The sequence below is a fragment of the Anguilla anguilla genome, chromosome 7 (genome assembly GCF_013347855.1).
Source record: "Anguilla anguilla isolate fAngAng1 chromosome 7, fAngAng1.pri, whole genome shotgun sequence".
NCBI classification, from domain to species: domain Eukaryota; kingdom Metazoa; phylum Chordata; class Actinopteri; order Anguilliformes; family Anguillidae; genus Anguilla; species Anguilla anguilla.
This window is the reverse complement of record NC_049207.1, coordinates 20,829,845-20,850,193: the sequence shown is the minus strand read 5'-3', so window position 1 is coordinate 20,850,193 and position 20,349 is coordinate 20,829,845. Positions and strand designations below refer to the sequence as shown.

Sequence of the window (20,349 nt, the reverse complement as noted above, 5' to 3'; positions counted from 1 at the left end):
GTTTTTTGGTATTTCTATATTTATTAGTACGATAGGGGGAGTTACTGTCAGGACTGCAGAACCTAGATTTACACTAGGTCTCTCGCAGGCGGCATTCTTTAAACATTTGCAACAGTCATTATGCTCGCTGCTTGGCAATGCATCAACCTCTGTTTTGGGGAACAGGGGGTGGGAGTGTCCCCAGGGCATTGGACTGGAACGTGGCGTTTTGTGCTGTCACCTGTGTTTTTAGCTACTGTGCTTGCGGTAAGGATCGATGATTTAGAGGCCCCCGTTTCCCCAAAGCCAGGGGAGGTGCCAGTCTTATGAAACGCACAGCGACTGCTGTAAATATGGAAGTACCTCCCCCTGACAGCAGAGACTAAATCTTCTCTTTTCTTTTGCCCCTCTGAGACCCGCCTCCCTGCTGCAAAAGTCCATCCGCATAGAAACCAGACCCCGCCCCTGTCTGCCTGAGGCCCCGCCCCCTGACCTTTAGGCTAACTTCATCCACTCAAGATTGTTTATTAGTTGCTTGACATTGTTTAGTCCTATAAGGCTTCAGTGTTATCTAGCTCAGATTTGTTTGGAACTCTCTTCTTAAGATCTCTGAACTCTTACTGAATTACAGCAGGGCCAATCAGTACGCACTGTGCGCCCGCTCCAAGGTCCCAAGCCAGAGTTCACCTGTGACAGTTTGTGCCTAACGGTTGTGACCGTTGTGTCTTCCTGTCCCACAGGTATGGTATCACACATTTCATCCCTGCTAGGTAGAAATGGGATGGCGATCCCACAGATTTGTTCTGGTTACACACAAGGGAAAAGTGCTACGTGGTGACTCAAGGGGAAAGATGGAAGACACTGTCCACCGTAATGGAGCGCAGTTATTTCAACGTGTCCAAACCTACTTAGCTGCTTACACATATTTGAACATTCTGACCAGGATTTGACCCAACCCCCCATCCCCTACCACACAACACTGCCCCCCCCACAGGTAACACCAGATTCCACTGGCAATGTGAATGTCAAAGTTGTGTGGTTGGTGATGGGGGCCCGCCAGCAGAAGGAGCCGCTTCATGATTTGTGGTGGGCAGGTGGACTTGATGTTTTCATGAGGTCTGAGCAGACTCGGGGAGGAGATGTGCTGTTTTTGCTGGAGCTAGGGGCTTTAGTTGGAGCTGAATCACCCTTCGAGAGACCTGGAGGAAATGGTAATTAATGGAGGTCCACGAACTGCAGTTTTTGGCTCATAAAATATGACATCTGATGGCCGACATATTGGGGAGGTCATTTTCCTTCCTAACAAATGATGAAGACATTTTTCTTGATGATTTTCTTTCTCTGCAGGAATTTCATTCACTTCCATTTCTCTTCCTTACTTGCTTGCACTGATAGTCAGGGACTTAAAAACAATACCTTGTCATAATATTCTTTGATTTAATGTAAGTATGCATTCCTTTATTAATATTTACTGCATAATAAAATTATTTATTACTTCTAGGGGATAGCAATTTTTTAAGTGCAGACCTTTTGGTATTACCAATCTGTAATTTAGCAGAGTAACAGGCCCACATTTCAAAAGATTGTCACATTTACAAAATAATAAGATAACTCTTACATGTACTTTTAAGACTGTCCCATAATTTCCAGAGATTTTTCAAAATAATTTCTTGTTGGGTTGTCAACATTTTTTGGCTTAATTTTGGCCTGTTTCTAATTAATGTTTTTCTTCTTTGTTTTCTTCTAATAAAGTTTGATGAGTTAATTTTTGTGAACTCTCCAAACTGTGTTAGTGATGAAAAGAAGGAACACTCCACATTTATTTGTAAGTCAGTGTTAAGGAGTTGATTGAATCCAGGCCTAGCTCTGGAGACACCGAGCCCATAATATTCAAATGAGGGGTAGGCATGACTACAGAAGCTAGCTCAGAAGTGTGATGTAGAACATTTAGAACTACTATCCCTAATGTGGGGGTCACAATTGGTTGCTACATGATGAAGACTGAGTAAAGAGGCCCCAACCATTTCAAGAATTTTTGCAACACAGGTGGAGTGGCAGGCAGTTCCCGTTCAGATACATTTTTATAGCCTCACATCTTTGCAGTTGTGAGTAAAAGGGTAAAAACAGTAGGATAATATTACACTGCTGTGTGATAGATTTTAATTAGAAAAAGTGTTAGATGAGGCCTCTGTGGCCTATGTTCTGTTTTCTGAGGTCCCACAGCAGGATAAGTTAAGTAGTGTTCATGAATTATGACTGTTATAATGCTGTAGAAAAATAATATCAATATTCATGTGCCCACGAATGCCTTTCCAGACAATCTTCTTTTATGTGAACCATTTATTTGCAGTTTTTCCCCCAGAACTGCGTCTGTAGCTTATGCAGACCTCTCGAGTTCTCCGGCAGTTATTTTGCACGTGTAGACGATTAAGTTTACCCCCTCATCCTCTGATCAGAACACTTCAGGTAAAAAGCAAGCACACCCCCAAAACAAGATGTGACCTTTTCACGTGGACATAAAACTGCGCACGAATGGGAGTCCATGCATCTTTTATGAGCGCAGATCCACACCATAATTGCACACCCCCTCCCCTCCTTTACCTAACAGGAACAGATGCATTATTAACCTCTTTCAGAATCCTAAAACTGCCTCCCCCATGTGGCTGTGGGCAGCATCCATGGAAAGAGCCGAGCCAGATGGTGAGATGAAGGATAGATTGGGGATGGAGATGAAGGGGGGGGGGGGGGGGGGGGGGGGGGGGTTACTGCCAGACCACTCCCAACACCACAGCCTGTCTATGAGCCCATTGGCTGGGGCCACAGGGGACTGGTGAGGCGCCGTGGAAACGCCAGCTGGGACCCGGAGCCTGGTGCAGAAAGGGGGGTGGGAGGAAGAAGGGGTTCAGCCCGACTGAGTTAGCTTGAGGATATGTGTAAACCAGCAGTGAGGAGGAAGCAATTTTTAGCTCCATTCATTTAAGTTTCCATGGGGACCCTTCGAGAGACTCCTCCTGTGTAATTAAGGCCTTTATTAGGCATTAGGTCATTTTCCTATAGGTAATACTGAATTTATTAGATATTTATTGGATCCATCCTCCTCCTTTATGGCAGACTTCTGGCTCATTCGGTTCAGTTCAGTTTTGTTCACTTTTAACCCTAACCCCCCCAAACCCCAGAAAGTGAGGTAAAAAAAAACTCCCCAGCAGGATGTTCTATACAAAAAAAGAGAGAACACAGAGTCTTTCCAGAAAGAATTTTAATCTGTGAAGTGAAGATGCTGATGATGTCTCTCAGGACAAAAAGGGCATCAGAACAAGCCACAAAGGCCCATAGATCAATGTCATCCAGCTCTCCTTTGCCAAAAATTATAACATTGCTGGCAGGTGGTACTTCATGGTAAAAACTTATCAGTTTTCCCCAAATTACAAAAGCAAGTAAAAGGACAAAAAGGAAATGGAAAGAGCAGAACAGTCAGCAGATCGCTGTTCCTTGCTTTGTTCTCTTCCTCTCCCTTAAAGGCTTGCTCTGTGAATAATTTCACATATGGCTCCAGATAAATTGCAAAATGCTTCATAGGGTTCTCTGCGCTAATTTAGATTCTGGGGAACATCTGGGCTGCTTTACTTGGGACAGGGCGAGGTCTCCCTCAAATATTGTGACTGCATGAATGTTACCAAGATCAGGTTTAACATCTCCATCTCTTATCCACAAGAGGTTTTTTTTTCTCATAGCTCTCTGAAGCTTTTTTCCTGTCCCTGAAACATCCGTATGTTTTCAATAGATGCGTACATTGATAAATGACCCTGATTACAGGCGACTCGTACGCCCTTGATGTGTGAGTGAAACACGCCGGTACGTGAAGGCTACGGAGAGCGGAAAAAGATGTTGCGGATTTGGCTGCTTCCTCCTCGTCGCTCCAATTTGTACAGTTTGGAAGGTTGTCCTTGTTTGTGTCAAAGCCTCTCTTCTCAGTGTTCTTGGGCAGGGCCCTCTCCCACTAATACAACACTGCGAGGAAGGAGAAACATCACAGACCCCATCTGTCTGCATGGAGCACCTTGATGAAATGGCTAAGAAATAGATAAGTTCTGCCTGTTGTGTTGATATGTTGCATGACAGTTTGGCTGGGCAAAAAAAAAAAAACTGTAAATGACCTGGTTTTCTCCTGCTGCTCCTGTTGTGTGGTCTGTGGATGCTGTTACGTTCTCCACCTTGGTGTGTTTATTATATGTTGCGGTGCATTTGGTAAATTTGGGTTGGTGCATGTTAAATGTTTGTGCGAGTAAGAATCACACAGCAGGGGACTGTGGGTGCCGTATTTGGTTAAGGCGCCATGCTGCGGGGCATGGATGAACCCCATGGTCTCTGATAAAATCCGGACTGTGTCAGTGCCAGCTGTGGCTGGTGGCTCCATAGAGTAAAGCACAATTGCTCATTGGGTCACTCAGGGTATGGGAGCATTCCATTGGTCAGGGGTTCACATTTCATCACTGTCTAACGACCCCTGCTGGTTGATCGGATGCCCGTAGACTGCACGCTAAAGCCGCATATGAAAGGTCTTCCTCTGACTCCTCTCTATGCAAGATTAGCTATAGTCTGAAGTGTGAAAAGAAGCAGCTGGTGACACCACATGTTTTTTGAGGAAACCTGTAGATGTCTACACTCCTAAATTGGCAGTGGGGTTCGCTGTGGTTGCAGATAATCGGGACATTCCAAATTGGGGTGGAAATTAGATATGTACAGACACACTGGGCATAAATTTTATATTAAAAAAAGAATCACACAGTGCTGTCTCTATCTGAACAGGGTCATTGCTTCCAGTGCACTCTGGGATTAGGCTAAATGAGTCTGTGAGGAGCAATCCCTCAATGTCTTAATGATGATGATGATGATGCATCTTCCAGACCTTTACCAGCAAAAAAAGAAAGACAAAAGGTGGACTGCAGACTCTACTGTTGCACAGGCCAGCATATGACGTTATCATCTGCACATCTTCCTGGCAAGTAAGGTAATCCCGCTTTCGCCTCCTGCAGTGGATAACCTCACCCTGTTCCAAGAAGAAAGAAAAGACACATAACTGTGTGACTGGGACAAAGTAAATCTGATACAGCCCTGAATCAGCACAGCTACGATGATATCCGTGGGGCTGCGCAAGAGAAGGGAAAAAATAACAAAGGAAATTGATTCCACTGGTCTCTTTTTCGTGCTTTTGTTTTATTTTCAAGCATTTTTAAACGGTTACAACAATTGCAGCTCTGGCTGAGACTGCAAAGACTCGCACTGTATTAACACTGATCTGAAACATCTGTGAGGCATGGCCATTTGGCAGAAAGAAGGCTTTGAGCGAGGGAACCATTGGTGGTGCGTTGATAGCATTCGGTCCATTTGACTTTCAGCCTGCCCACTACTCGCTTAAAACGGAAACTTAAGACCTGAAAGGTCAGCTGTTTCCACCTGCATGAATAGGCCTACTGTCGAAGAGGGACAGCGATACTGTGGTTAGGCCTACTGTTTTAGAGGGACTGTGATACCATAGTTAGACCTACTGTTTTAGAGGGACTGTGATACCATGGTTAGACTTACTGTCTAAGAGGGACTGTGATACTGTGGTTAGGCCTGTGATCGCCAGTCCACTGCACCCTCCTCTGTAAATTGGGGTTCCTTCATTAAAGGAAAGCTGTTGTGGTGCAGGGTGTTTCATCAGACCCTTTGGGGAATCCCTTTAATTTCTAATCCTGTCTGCTGGCTCCAGTCATTCCCATATGGGCATGACTTGAATCGAGACCAAAGCAGACTCTTTTTAAGTGATAGCAAATTACAAACCAGATTGGCTGAGAGCCACAGTCCCTCTGACAAGTAAGGATGGGAATTCTGTCCATTGCTATGTAATTATTGGGGGAATTATTGGGGGGGGGGGAATCTAGCTTCTTTGCAGCCTAAAATTCCCAAGCTCTGGTACATGTTCCAGACAGTTCCCTTAAGACCACAGTACTTAATTTTAATGTCATCTCTTAGAGCTTTCGTTAGGGTACAGAATTTAAATGCTGGCTTCCTTCAACTTTGTTAGCCAGCAGATGTTCTTCAGAAGTAATATCTTTCATACCAGCATTTGAACAACCATTTGTTTTGAAAAGACCTGTGTGTCTGCGTGTAACTCACTTACTGCATGGATCACACTAGCCCAGACATTAAAAGACGAGTCTGCGCAAAGTCTACTCCATCTTTCTTTTCATGCTCCTCATGTCAGTGCAAAGACATCAGAATTTGAGGTGACCATTTGGGGTGGCCATTTCCAAAGCCAGATGGCCTAGGGTGGAAGTGTGACTTGGTGTAGTTGAAAAAAAGTCAAAGGGTGATTTGATCTCAGAAAGAGATTGTGTTTTAAAAAATTTTTATATTGATAGTCTCAGAATTAATACCTGTTTGTTTAGTTATTATCATGAAATCATCATTATGTTACTCTGAGTGGATGTTGCTGCAGTATATTAGACAACAGCTCTGACCTTTGCCTCAGTAGTCTGCCTTGCCTCTGCTTCACAAAGATCCCTTCTGCGTCAGTACAGACTGAGAGGAAGCAATCACTCTACCACCTTCAGGGGTTTTAAATGGTACATGAGTCTGAAAACAACCAGCCCCCCCCAACCCCCACCCATGCGTCCATCGCTAGTGCCTGGGGTGCGCGGGGTGACGCATGTGCTGGGAGGTCGCTAGGTCATACTCTGTGGGCACTGTTTTGACAGGCATGCCTGGAATACCACAGGAAAGGCCTTGAGACACAGATTTTCAATGGGCTAGGTGACTCTTTAGCCCTGTGTATTTGCTCAGCACACGCCCGTTTTCAGGGTAACATACATTGCCTGCATTTTTGACATATTATCTAATTTATACAGCTGGAGCCATTCAGGTTATAAGCCGTGCTCTGTGGCACATTGTAAAGCCCAAGGCCTTCGGTGTTTGCTCCAAACTGCACCAATCACATCTACTTCAGGCATGGTGTCTCTGAAACAATGTTTTTTTTTCTCTACAGTGTTGATGGTACAGCGTTTCCAGACATTTATCAGTGGGCACAGTTACTTTGACCTGGTATTCAGTTTCACAGACCAGCACACACTAATTTAGGTTGAGCACACCCCCAGTCTTGTGCAAGTTTGGTAAGTGTGTCTTAATTCAGTTAAGACATTTTGGAGGGGAGAGAAAAAGTCATTTTGTGGGACATTGTGCTTTGTGTTGCAGCATGTGACTATGTGACATAGCCATGTGTGACAAATAAATGGTTCAAATTAGTGTCCTAACTCCATGCCAGTAAGCAAATTTTCCCTTTTTTGTCTCCCTTATTTTTTGTTCACAAGCGGATCATCGCAAATTCTATGATTAGAAGCCTGCTATAGCATTGTTTTCTCTCAGCTTCCTGTCAAGAACTAGTCATCACTGTCGCTGGGGGCAAAGATGCAGGTGTGGTTAGAAAGATGCAGAGGTTGCCAAGACACTGAACTGTAGCCAGACATGCAGCACTTGAACTCGCAAAGACTGGAAAAAGCAGTCAGACACTGATGTTGTCTAACACCAGGCTGTCGAAAGTAAACGTCAAATCAATTTTCAATTGCTGTGGAACCAAGGCCCACTCATGCATTTGATCTGATTTTAATTAAGCCATCTGCCAACAATGACGCCATATTCAGTTTGTAAAGGAACTTAGCCAAAGCTTTGCTTTACTGATCTGTTTATTCTTATTTGATACTATGTAATCTTCATTAGTATTAGTTTCTTCTAGATGCATGGTGTGTATTTTCAAACCACCACAAAGCTAAAATATTTATGAAAAATAAATGTACATGTAGCCTGACATTTACAAAAAAATCTAAACTCTGTAAACAGGGACATTTCCATTGCATACAGGTTACTGGCATGATCCTTACCCCATAGCAAACCACTCCTCTAAGGATTCAGAGTACCATGCCAGAGTACTACCTGGGGGGCAATCCCAGAAACACACTTACAATACGCAAATAAAACCTGGTACTCATACACAGGGCAGGATTAGTATACACTTTACAACTTAATGTGGTCAATTGATACATCCAATGGATCTGGTTTCTGTGGCTGTATCATTGCATTGCAGAGTATCTGCATTCCTGGTTGGATCCTGGTGTGTGGACATGCAAGTCCGTTTTTGCTGATGTAAGCAAAAACGGTGACTTAAAAAAAGTCTTCCTCTGTTTTTATTTCTCTCTCTCTCTTTCTCTGCCTCTCTCGGTGCCTCGGTGTTTACATCCCTTCATCTCCCTCGCTTGTTCCCATCACTCTTTCTGCTTCCCTCTCTTCAGTGTTCCTCTGCCCACCGCTGGTGCACTGCACTGCCCAGGAGACCAGCATAACCCATGTGCAAACCCTGACCTCCGGCTGCTCAGCACAGCCTCTGTTCTCCTCACTCATTGGTCCCCATCACATCTGTTACCTGCCTCCCATTTCACAACACCACCTCCTCCAGGGGAACTCTGCTTGTTTTTTATTGACCGTCACGCCAGGCTATGGCCTCAGCAACGGTACCTCGGTCTGTGTTTACGTGATGTAACGAACCTGTCTTCATTCGTCTTTTTTTACCATTAGAATGGAATGTCGTTTCATTTCCTCTCTGCAAGCCCCTGGAAGCCTGGACTTCATTGCATGAGTGTAATTCTTTTTTTCTGTTGTTTGTTTTTGTTTCATGGGATACCTGGACAAGGTTCGGCGAGCTACATGCATCCAGAGGAATTTGCGGGGATTAGAAAGCATTTATTTTGACAGGTCTTTGTCTCGAGTATTGAAAACCAAACTTGTGTGGTCTTTGTCTGTTGCAAAATTTTCATCCTCATGGGACTTTTTTATACCAAGCTTCTCCATGGATTCTCTATAGTTATAAGGCAACTAAATTTAAATCGGTTGTTGTTTTAGTTGTTGTTATTATTATTAGGCTATTATTTCTACAACTACAGTTTCTATTCAGAACATACATTTTCCATTTTAATTGACATATTCTTTACATTTGAATTTCCCTCTACAGTAGTCAGTTTCCATTGGGGTCCATGGGGAGGAAGATAGTAGTCCATGTTTTTATTGCAGCCCCCTCGTGTCAACTGGCTTTGTTTCTTCCCTGCACTGAATCGTATATGCCCCCCCCCCCAACCGAGCATCAGGAGGACTGCGGGCGGACCCCAGGCCTAACCTTAATTACCGTTCATTACCATAAGCTGCCGGTTCCCTCCTCCCAGTGGGGCGGCTAGCTGAAGCGCAATATCCCATCTGCCATTGGGAACTGGAAAACTGGGCTGCCCGTTGAGTCTTTTTCTTTTTTTCCCCCTTCTTTTATAATGTAACAGCACACGTTGCGGAATCTGAAATGCGAGAGCGCAAGACGGCAGCCCCTGGTCTGACTTTTCGAGTAAAGAGAAGGAGGATAGCGAGCAAAGCCCTCTTGAAGCGCTTGCAAGGCAGGACAGGTCTACTCGCTGGCTGTATGTCAGAGCCGTGAAAGGCTAGGGCGCAGACGCCGCAAACAAAACTTTCCCTGTTCTGAGGAGACTATGCAAGCTATTAGAAGGAGAGACTGAGAGCGAGTCTGAGAGGAAACGTAGACACTGCCGGCCGGTAGAACGCGCGCACTGTAATCCACAGCGGGTCGCTGGGCTGAACTCTCCGTTTAGGAACAGTTGAGGGTTTGTTGTCGCTGGCTGCCCAGGGGAGTCCGGGATTTAATGAAATTCAGCAGCTGGCTGGACACACGCTTACTTCAGTGAGCTGTTGGGGATTAGATGCATTTGACTCCACGATGCGGAGCGATCCCATTTTGTTCGCTTCCAGGGGTGAGTGACTCGCAGTGCGCTTTTTGTTTTCTGGCTTTTGCCGTCGAACTGCACATATGAATACATCTTCATAAAAGTCATTAGCCTCTAAAAAACTTAAAAACAGGTACAAGACAGATATTATGTCCACCTACTGCTGTGTGACTGGACTGATCAATCATATTTTAGTGCACTGTAATCGGAGGATGTACAGTGAAAGTGCACATATGCACTGGAATTGTTATGAGAAGCGGTGTCGATCTGTTCTATTTAGGTCTTTATCACGGATGTACCTCTAAATTGCCTGACAGTATTGGATACTTTGAAGAGCTTTTGGTTACCGTGCTTTCTTTCTTTGGCAAATATACACAGTAAAATATTCGGTGTAAATTAAACTCAACAATTTGTAGCCTATGAGTGCCAATGGGATCATATGCAACCTACTCTGAGAAAAATATACGTTGTCATAGTTGATTTAACGCTGAGCATTTTACTGCATGTCACGTTCAGATTGAAATTATGGATGTAAGTGTAGAATGCAATTTTGAATTGTGGTTCCGGTTAAGGATATGCGACTGTAGTGCTCGTAAACGACTTATTTTTTTCTGTGACCAAATGTAATAACGGAATAATGCTGCCTAGTTTAACATGTACTCCCAAAAGATCATGAAGTTACAGAAATATTGCCAACAAGGTTGTGATTCACATTAATTTACCGTATTTTTATTTTCTTTTTTTTTACAACGCCTTTGTTTCACTTTGAAGGATGCAGCGGGGTTAGAGGAACCACTACCTCGTGAAACTAATTTCTGAGCGAGTGTGCTTTCTCGGTCTTCTTAGTTGGAGCGGAGAATTCTAGAAATTGCACGATGTGGATAAAGAGAGAGAGTTTGGTTTGGATGAGGTTTACTGTATCGCTCCTACACTGGCACGCTGTGGTATCATTAGGGTCGTTAGTTGTCTATGGAATTATACTTTGGGTGTAGCCTTTGCAACCTGAGCGCGCCCCCTCCTCTTATGACGGATGGTGAATAGTAGTCTTATGTACGTAGAATGTCATAATCACCGGATTGTCTTGACCACAAACAGGCACTAGTTTGGCGCAGCTGCCCCGTGGGTATTCTGGAGTAAATGCACAAAGGCGATCTGCCTGTGAAGGCCATGCGAGATGCTGTTTTTAAACGTATTTTTAGCAGTGTATATTGTGTATTTTCACTAATTCAGTGAATCACAGATATCCTTTTTTTGAACCTGAATTAAGAGTGTAACGTAAGATTGAACATAAAACTAATACGGCAATGATTTACAGTCTAAGCGCAGTCTGCAACAGTGTTCTTCCACAAAGCCATTTCCTATTTAAAAATGTTTAATTCTGTTGATCAGTAGAGGTTCAGGGGGTAGTAGCTCCCGGCTATCAGGTGAATGGATGATGTATTGGCGCTTCAGTTTGGGCTTTGAAAGACGACCATTGTGCAGTCGGTTGTAATCTCATCCTGTCATTTAGGCGGAACCAGGCTTTCAGAGCTCGTGAAAGTGCAGCTTGTGAAAATGCGTGCGGTCGCGCTTCAAATTCCGACAGGACATATTTCTGTGAAAGAAAATCAAAGTGTTAATGTGTTTATTGGTGTTTGTTCCTGTAGCCTTCGCCCGCAAAACCGAAGACAACATGGCATTTGCTGGCGGTTTGCATGCGTGTTTGCCTGTGATGTGGGCACGATCGTGTTGATCTGTGATGAGTCTTTCACGTGCCGAACTGTTCCTGTTCAATGGCATACGTTGAGCCTCAGACTCACTCCTGTCAGAATTCAGGTCTACAAAAGCAACTGTGAAGACATTCCTGCATTGACTTAATGGACTTGTTATCTTAATAAGAGGCGCGTTCATGGAGCCCTGCTGGTCGGTCTGATAGATTAACCCAGATAGCACACATAGGCCTACTTCTCGCCGATGGTGCCCCACCACGGACCACCCTGGGTTGCAGGGTCTGGCGCTTTTCTGACTAAACATTGTTTTCATTTTTGTGAAGACAGTTTGTTTGGGAGAGTTAGTTCACAATAGTTGATGGTGTTTAATAAGGAAAATGGATGGTCAGGAAAAGATATGCAGTGTGTGGAGCATTCGGTAAGGAGTGTGGATACTTTGTGGTTGTTACGGAGAAGGGGTGTAGTGTCATTGTTGAGGAGGAGGGATCCAACTTGGCTAAGAAGGAGTGATGCAGAGTGGTTGTAGGAGAGATGGAATTATTGGTAGGTATTAAAGGAAAGTTATGCGGGGGTTGTTGGGGAGATGAGGTGCTGGATGTATGTAAGTGAGAATGGAAGGCAAATGACCAGAGCACCACCAGAGTTAGCCTTACAGACAGGCTGGTACACAGTAAAATGTCCTGTGTTATTTCAGCACTCAATAGATAACATTTGGTCTCACATTCCAGAGTGGGACCAAATGTTATCTGTTAATAGTTAAATTAATTCTGCTAGAGTTGAATTAACACTGGACATTTTATTTTGTACTAACCCAGACGACAGATTGCGGGACATACAGACCCAGTGCAGAAGTGTGGTGCAGTGTGATACCATCCATGTGCTTCCATACCCTTGATCATTCTTTCTCTCTGCCACACTCCTGGTAGCTGTGTGCTGGAACAGAAGAGCAGCAGTTCAGCATAAGTTGACCACAGTTCCCATGACTCTCCATTCTTTATGTATTGCACATGACATCACTGTTTCTGGGGGAGGTTCCCTTTCAGCAAATCAAGGCACATGTTACTCTTGATTCGCAGCGGGCAGCTTTTTTTTGTGCTCGCATGTCCTCATGCTGGAAACCTGAGCAGGAGACACAGATCTGTTTTACCCATTTATTCTTCATGGGATTTTTGTCTAGGGAGAGAGCAGCCATGTCAAATCACAATAATTTGATTCCAGGACCCACTCGCTCACAAGCAGAGTACCCTAATCCTGGCTTACTTCTGCAGCACAGGCACACATGCACACTCACATGCGTGCACACACACACACACACACTCACACGTGCGCACGCACACACACACTCACATGTGCGCACACGCGCACACTTCTGACCCTGCCTGAATAGACATGCATGGCCTACCTGGACTGTAGCCAGTATCTGCCTCTCACACTAATACCGAATCCCCCACAATGCACTGCACACACCTTTCTATCTCCACAGTCTCTCAGACTCCCCAGAGGCACGATTGGAGCAGCCAAGCGCCACTCCCCTGTGATGAAAACCACTGTCCTCCGCACTCCTGCTGTGGTTTTAGGTTGAGTGCCTGTAATTATCCCTGAGAGATACAGCTTCTATGTGCCTCTGTTACCCAGAATGCTCTGCTCAGACTGAACACAATGAGTGCATGCCTGAACTCAAACCACTGACACACTCAGAGTGATCTGCAGCGGCACAGCAGATGCAGTTATCCAAGTAATTTATCTTGATTTATACTGTGCTTCCCACGCATTGCTACATTTTACAGTCGTATGCAATACCTTGGGTTGTGCTAATATTTTAACTGGCATTATGAGAAAATGTGCCCAGTCTAAACCCTGGATTGCACCATTTGCCCCAGCTCTTTCACACGGACAAAGCAGGGGTGTGAACCGGCTGGCGGGGGTGCGAGCGTTCCAAGACGCAGAGGAAATACCGTGTTTCTTTGGTTTGGGCGAAGGAAAGCGGAGCTGCTTGCAGGCGGGGGCGTGGGCGGGATCTAGAAGCGGCGGAAAAGGCGCATACCAGGGCCCTGCGCGGGGTTCGCTCAGACGAAGGGAGGCCGCGCCGCGCCAACCCAAACAGCGGCCGCGGCGGGGAGACGGGCAGCGGCGCGGGGGTCGTGCCGCGCGGAGTGAAACGGGAGAGGCTGGGAGAGGAGAGCTCAGAGCGGCGGCTGGAAGCAGCGGGACGATGAACCCTGACCCTTTTCAAAAAAAAAAGAAGGGTTTCGTTCCGAACAAATGGCCTGTCGGGGGGGGGTGTTTTTTGGGGCCGTCCCTGCCTGCCCGCCCGCCCGCCCGTCTAATCTCCCCGCTGCAGAGAGGCTGGGTTTGAATGCGAGGAAACGCCGTCTTGTATGAGAGCGGAGTCAGAGGAACTGCCACCCTGGAAATGAGCGGCGTTTTTAAAAACCCGCTTCTTTTCCAGGGGAAAATGCGGTGTGGAGCGGCCGTCGCCACTGTCGCCGCCATTGGGGCCGTTAGGGATTGTTTAAGGCCTGGGCAGTTGTCTGTTTGGCTTGGGGAAAAGGCCCTGACGTGACGCTGAGGTCTGCCCTCTTGTGTGGTGAGGGGAATTGGGGGCGGTGCCAGGCTTTAAACTGCTGCAATTAACACTGCCACTGTCAGGCTGTGGCAGCTTACCCACAATGCACGTGGGACCTCTCCAGCTAATAATACTGCATTCTGGATCTGTCAACTGAATAAACATTCTAGGAAAAAAAAACAGTAAAGATGCATGAAATAGCTTCTTGCAGATTATACACTGTTTCAGTTATTGAGCGTTCCCCTGTCTGGTCATTACGCCGACAGTAACAGCAAACGCTGTTTACATTGGCAGACATGAAAGAGCCTTGGATAGTCCTTCAGAAACTCCTCGTGTGACTGACAAGAGAAAAAGCCCTGTGTGTGTTTACCAGTCCACTGTGACGGTTTGAATTATAGTACTAATAATGCCCCTCATTAGGAACGTATCACTGTTTAACAGGAGAGAATTTCATTAGAATGTGCACAGTACTGTGTTTGTGCATATACAGTGAGCTGCATAATGTTTGGGACAAAGACATTTTGGGACAAATGGCTTCACAGGTGTTTCTGATTAGTTAGGTGTGTTCAGTTGCTCCCGTAATGCAGGTATAAGAGAGCTTCCTGTATCTAGTCTTGATTCTAAGCTTTTAATTGCCTTTGGAGTCTGTTATTGGTGCTTGTCGACATGGAGATCAGAGTTGTGTCAATGAAAGTCAAGGAAGCTATTATTAGGCTGCGCAATAAGAAAAAATGGTCAGAGACATAGGCCAAACCTTAGGCTTACGAAAATCAGCTGTGTGTAACATCATTAAGAAGGACGAGACCTCTACAGTTGATGACCAAATAATTCTCATCATAATGAAGAAAACCCATAAACACCTGTACAACAGATCAGAAACACATCAGGAGGCAGAACTAAAAAGGCTATGCTGCAAGATGCAAACATTAGTTAGCCAGAAAAACAGGATGGCCTGGTTATAGTTTGCCCAGAAGTACCTAAAAGTGTCTGCAGAGTATTGGAAAAAGGTCTTATGGAAATATGAGATCGAAGATTTGCTTGTATCAGAGTGATGGCAAGACCAAAGTGTGGAGGCCAAAATGAGCTGCCCAAGATCCAAAGCACCTCCCCTCATCTGTGAAACGTGGTGGGAGTGTTATGTTTTGGGCATGTATGGCGCCACAGGTACTGGCTCACTTGTCTTCAGTGATGATATACCTCCTGATAGCAGCAGCAGAATTCTGAAATGTGTACAGAAGCTACATATCTTCTCAAATTCAAGAAAATGCCTCCAAACGTATTGGACAGCACTTCATCTTACTGCTAGACAATGATACCAAACATACTGCTAAAGCAACAAAGGAGTTTTTCAAAGCCAAAAACTGGAAAATTCTTGACTGGCCAAGTCCTTCACCTGATCTGAATCCAATTCAACATGCATTTCATATGCTGAGAAAATTTAAGACAGCTAGCACCTGAAAAAAGCAAGAGCTGAAGATGGCTGCAGTACAGGCCTGGCAGAGCATTGCCAAAAAAGATACTCAGCACCTGTTGATGTTGATGGACCACAGACTTCCATCAGTCATTGCATGCAGAGGATATTCAACTGAGTATTAAATATGACTGCTTTCATTTACATAACATTGATATGTCCCAAACATTATGGTGTCCTGAAATGGGGGGGGGGGGGGGGGGGGGGGGGCTCTGTATAAAAAGTTCTGTAATTTCTACATGGTGAAACCAAAGTGTATAAATACCCTTAAATAAATGCTGAGAATGTGCACTTTAACCATGTGTGAACTGTTTGATTGTAAGTCTAATATTGTGGAGTACAGGAGCAAATAAAAAAATATATATTTCTTTGTCCTAAACTTTATGGAGCTCATTGTATATATGTTTATACACGCACATATATGCACAGACATCCCTACACACGTGTATACATATAAACATGTTGTTTCACACCATCCATGATGGTGTAATCACTATCAGACATGTTGTTTATTCAGTTCCGTGTGAAGCCCATTTACTTTCACTCCCCTTCCTGTACAAAAGGCGGACTCACTGTAACAACTTCTCTGCACAGTTGCAGACATGCGCCCCTGCCTGAAGGAAAATGAGGAGAAGAAGAGGAAGAAGGAGGGGGAGGAAAAGCTTTTGCAGCAAACATTGTTCTGGTTTGTTTAGTCTGAGAGCATGACAGTCTGAAGACAAAGCCAGGCCCCTGGCGATATTCGCTTGCTGAGCTGGCTGAGGTCCCACAGGAGCAGACGAGTACCTGTCAGTATTCAAACAAACAGCTGACACCCGGAGCGGTAAAAAAAAAAAAAAAAACCAGACAAATAATCCCTTTCTAAACTTTCCTCAGTAAGAGGAGCAAATCGAAATGCTCAGCGGAACACGAATGTCTCCTGGCGGGTGATTGTCTTTTTGCGTGGGCGAACTGAGAATTGCCTCTCATTCACAGTGCCCTGCTGCTGCTTGTGCTGGGGACACGACAGAGCGTACACGTGTCACACAGGTCGAAAGGTCTTGTTTCCAGGGGCACTTCAGCACCGTCATTTCTTTTTGGAGGATTGTCATTATCTCCTGTTATGTGCTCATGTTAACATATGTTCAGTTAGATTAGTCCAGAGAGTGAAAGAAAGAGTGAGAGTGAAAGAGAGAGAGAGAGAGAGAGAGTGAAGGTGGAGAGTGAGTGCAAGTGGGAGCGGGATGTTTGTTTTCAGTGTTTAGCGTTTCTTTTCCCCCTCCGGCCTTGTTTGAGGGTGGTCTTCGTTTCAGCGTTTCGCCTAATGGGCAGTTTGCAATGACTCCGATTCCTTTTGCTGTTTTTACGCTCATTTAGGCCAACGTGGTGGGAAGTCCCTCCATCTGATTCCAGGGCAATTGTTTCTTGATGCATAGTATGACATTTCAGTCAAACAACAGGAAACTTTTACCGGTAATTTAGGGTGAGGTACTGCATGGTGAGTTGTGGTTGATTTTGACCTTTCAGCTCTCCCCAAACGCAATGGCTTATAAACGTCGCTGCCTCCGTGTTCTGATAGGCTGACGAGTCGGTGTGTCTTCTCGACAGGAGAGGACAAGGTGTTTTTGCCCAGCATCGTAAATGTCTTTCCTTGCCCTTGGTATGTGCAGTTTGCGCCAGATGGATCCATCAAAATTCAAACCCACCCACATGTTGCAGATTATACCCCTTGGCTGTCTGTTTACCTGTCGGCGGTTGCTTTAGGGTTGTGGTGAACTGGGCTGGTCTAAACTGCGTCTGTGCTGGTCTTGTGCTGGTGGTGGTGCGTGTGGCGGCAGGGATTGAAACAGGGCAGCAGCACTGTCTGCATTGCAGTTTGGTGCAGTGAGGTCAAGCTTACGTACAACCATGCATGATTCGTGGTTTCAGCATATGAGTAGTCAGCAAGTGCAACTTTGACAAAGGGAAATATGACACATATTTCTAGACATATTACTAGACGCTTCCTTTACCAAATTATTTTTTTGTCTGGTTTTTTTGTATTTGTTCTCAAGTTGCAGCGACCAGTTGTAATCATTAAGCCTGTCACATTGCTGTCATTTGTCGCAAAGAAAACCCTGTAGAACACCCTATTTTAGATCTGCTGTGGCCCTGTGGTGTTGTGGTGCTGAGGTGTGTGCTGTTGTGGTGTTGTTGTGCATGCTCTTGTGGTGTTGTATTGTGTGGTGTTGTGGTAATGAGCTACTGCTGAGACAATGAACAGTATTGGAACATTCAGCCATAAAATGTCTAATTGATCACTGTGATTAGTACAGTAAAATTCTTGTTCTTTAACACAAAGCAAAAATAGAAATCCGCTATTTCTTTCTTGTCAATTTTCATGAAGGAGACTTTAAGAACTCTGCATAAATATAACAGACGGCTTAATTACTGATTACCTATTGATATGCTTTTTTGTTGCTGTAAAGAACGAAAGAGTGCAGGTTTCTTTGCAAAAAGTTATTACTGGGGAAAAAAAATTATTCTGCCATTCTTTATCCTGGTATCCTTAGGAGACACAGTATAATTATGAATATTAAAATAATCACATCATGCATTCCTGCCACTTTTCCATCATGGTTCCTGTACCTTGCATAAGGTTTGCAGAACCATGGAAGAGTTTATTAGTGGGGGAGAACTGAATGTTTTGTTTAGGTCTGAGATCAGAAGCTGTAATTCACTTTTGTTAGTGTCTGAAGTCTGCTGTATTACTGCCAGCCACTGTTTTCTCTGTAATTTGTGCGTTCCGTAGTGGAATTTCAGGTGTAGTGAGCCCAGCCTCCCCCGTCCTCCCCCCAGCAGTTTCTATGCGTTCTGGAATTCTTTGGCAGGACCACACTGTTATAATTTGTCGGTTTTCACATTGCCTGGCTTTTGCTGCTGCCTTTCTTGTCAGAGGAGTGCCGTCCGCCTCGTGGTTTTCACGTAACTTTCGCGTAACTTACGACTCCCTGGCAGCCATATCAAATACGGTGAGGGAATGCCTGAACGTAACCGTGTTTCATCATGACAGCTTCAAACCCTAAACACTGGATCAAAAACCTTCGCTTTCTTTTTTTAGATGGGCATACGGTTATCTAATCAGTGGCTGCAACATCTTTCTGAGGTCCAAGAACAACGGCAGCAATGTTTGGACACGGCAGAGTCATTTTTTTCCATTGGATTTTGTTTCTTAATTTCCTTTTGTCATTTAAAATTGACATCTCAAATGGGTTTCAATCTCAAAACAGACAGACTAATATGCATACAGAAAAACACAAAAAAGGATCGACCAAAGCATTAATCTTTGCATATGACTCATGACCTTCCCATGAGAAATGGGATGTGACACACATGGTGATAAGACTGAGTGAATCACACCAGAGGACCATGAGTTCTAACATGACCTAAACTCTTGTGCTGGCATTGCAACCTGGGGGTGGTGAAAGTGTCAATAGGTTGCATTGGGGCTGCTTGCCTGCTTAACTGACTGTCTGTCTGTCTGTCTGTCTTCCTGTCTGTCTGTCTCCAGCCATGGAGGAGCTGGTGTCGGAGCTGCGGCTCTTCCTGGACCTGTTGGACCGGGAGTATCTGAGCGCTGGCGTGCGGGAGAAAAAGCTTCTCATCTCCAACATCCTGCACAGAGTCTTGGCAGCCAAGGGTGAGTCCCCAACACGCCCAAACACAGCCTCAGTGCGCCCACTCCACACACCCTAACATCGCCTCTGTGCACCTGTCCAAAGAGGCGTGATTAAGCTGATTTGCATCGCAGATACTGAATCTAAGAAATTCTTAACAGAGACTTCAGTAAGACCAATGTAAGTTTGTACCATGCTATAGTCACCAATGTGTTTGATTGAAACTGAATTGCTGAATTTATTACTGGTTTCCCATGTCCCTGACACATGAGGGTGTGTTTACTGTATTCAGTCCTTTAGGAAATCCATCTTCTTGTGTCTTGGCTCTTCTGTGTAATGTGATATCATGTATGCACACAGATGTGATATTTCACAATTTTCTGCACGGTGGTAACGCATCTCCTTATTCATCTTGTGTGTGTCACAGAGCCCTCATTCAAGACTGAGATCCAGAGCAGCCTCCCTGCCCCCCCTCAGATGCCCCTGCCCGAAATCCCACACCCCTGGCTGGTAAGACTACATTACATCATATCATATTGTGTCAGGTTGCATCATCTCACATCATGTTACACATTGATGTCACCTTGTATTGCACCTTGTTTAACATTGCATCACATTGCAACGTATTACATCATGTTGCATCATATTGCATCATATTGAATTATATTACATCGCATTACATCTTTTTACACTGTGCATGTACTACCTTGCATCATTTTGTGTAGCAGATACATGGCATGACACTAAATCAGACCAGAATGAAAATAAGTGTTAATAATTAATTGTGTCATGCCTCTAAGAATAGCAATATATTTTTTCAAATCTGTTTTCAATGTTTACTATTATTGCCAACAAATGTAATTCAGCTTCGTTCTCACTACATTTTTTTGGATGACATTGCATCATATTTCATGACATTGCATCAGATTGGGCAATGTTACATCATATGATGCTGTATTACATCACCCCATATCATATTGCCTTAGTTTGCATCACATTACAGCGAATGATGTCATGTCCCAGTATGTCACGTCGTGTTGTTTGTTCACATGGTGCTGGCCCTGCCTACAGCACCCAGTTTTGCCAAGCCTTTGGCACCTCCATCCATCAGCTGCTTCTCACCTCAGGGTGCAGACCTGGGTCAAATATGTATTTGTTTTCGATACAAATACTTCTC

At 44.7% G+C, this 20,349-nt stretch overlaps 1 protein-coding gene across 3 annotated transcripts in view; it reads left to right on the top strand.

The window, feature by feature from the left end:
• The window catches only part of afap1 (actin filament associated protein 1), an 86,039-nt gene that overhangs the window by 33,285 nt on the left and 32,405 nt on the right, over positions 1-20,349 (top strand). Inside the window, exons 1-3 of one of the 3 annotated variants that reach the window (XM_035426812.1) lie at positions 9,272-9,818; positions 19,067-19,195; positions 19,600-19,682. In XM_035426812.1, the coding sequence (XP_035282703.1) occupies positions 9,785-9,818; positions 19,067-19,195; positions 19,600-19,682 (246 nt within the window). In that variant the 5' untranslated portion in view covers positions 9,272-9,784. Of the gene's footprint in view, positions 1-9,271; positions 9,819-19,066; positions 19,196-19,599; positions 19,683-20,349 lie in introns of those variants that run through there. The other 2 variants (XM_035426814.1, XM_035426813.1) reach the window with 2 other exon arrangements.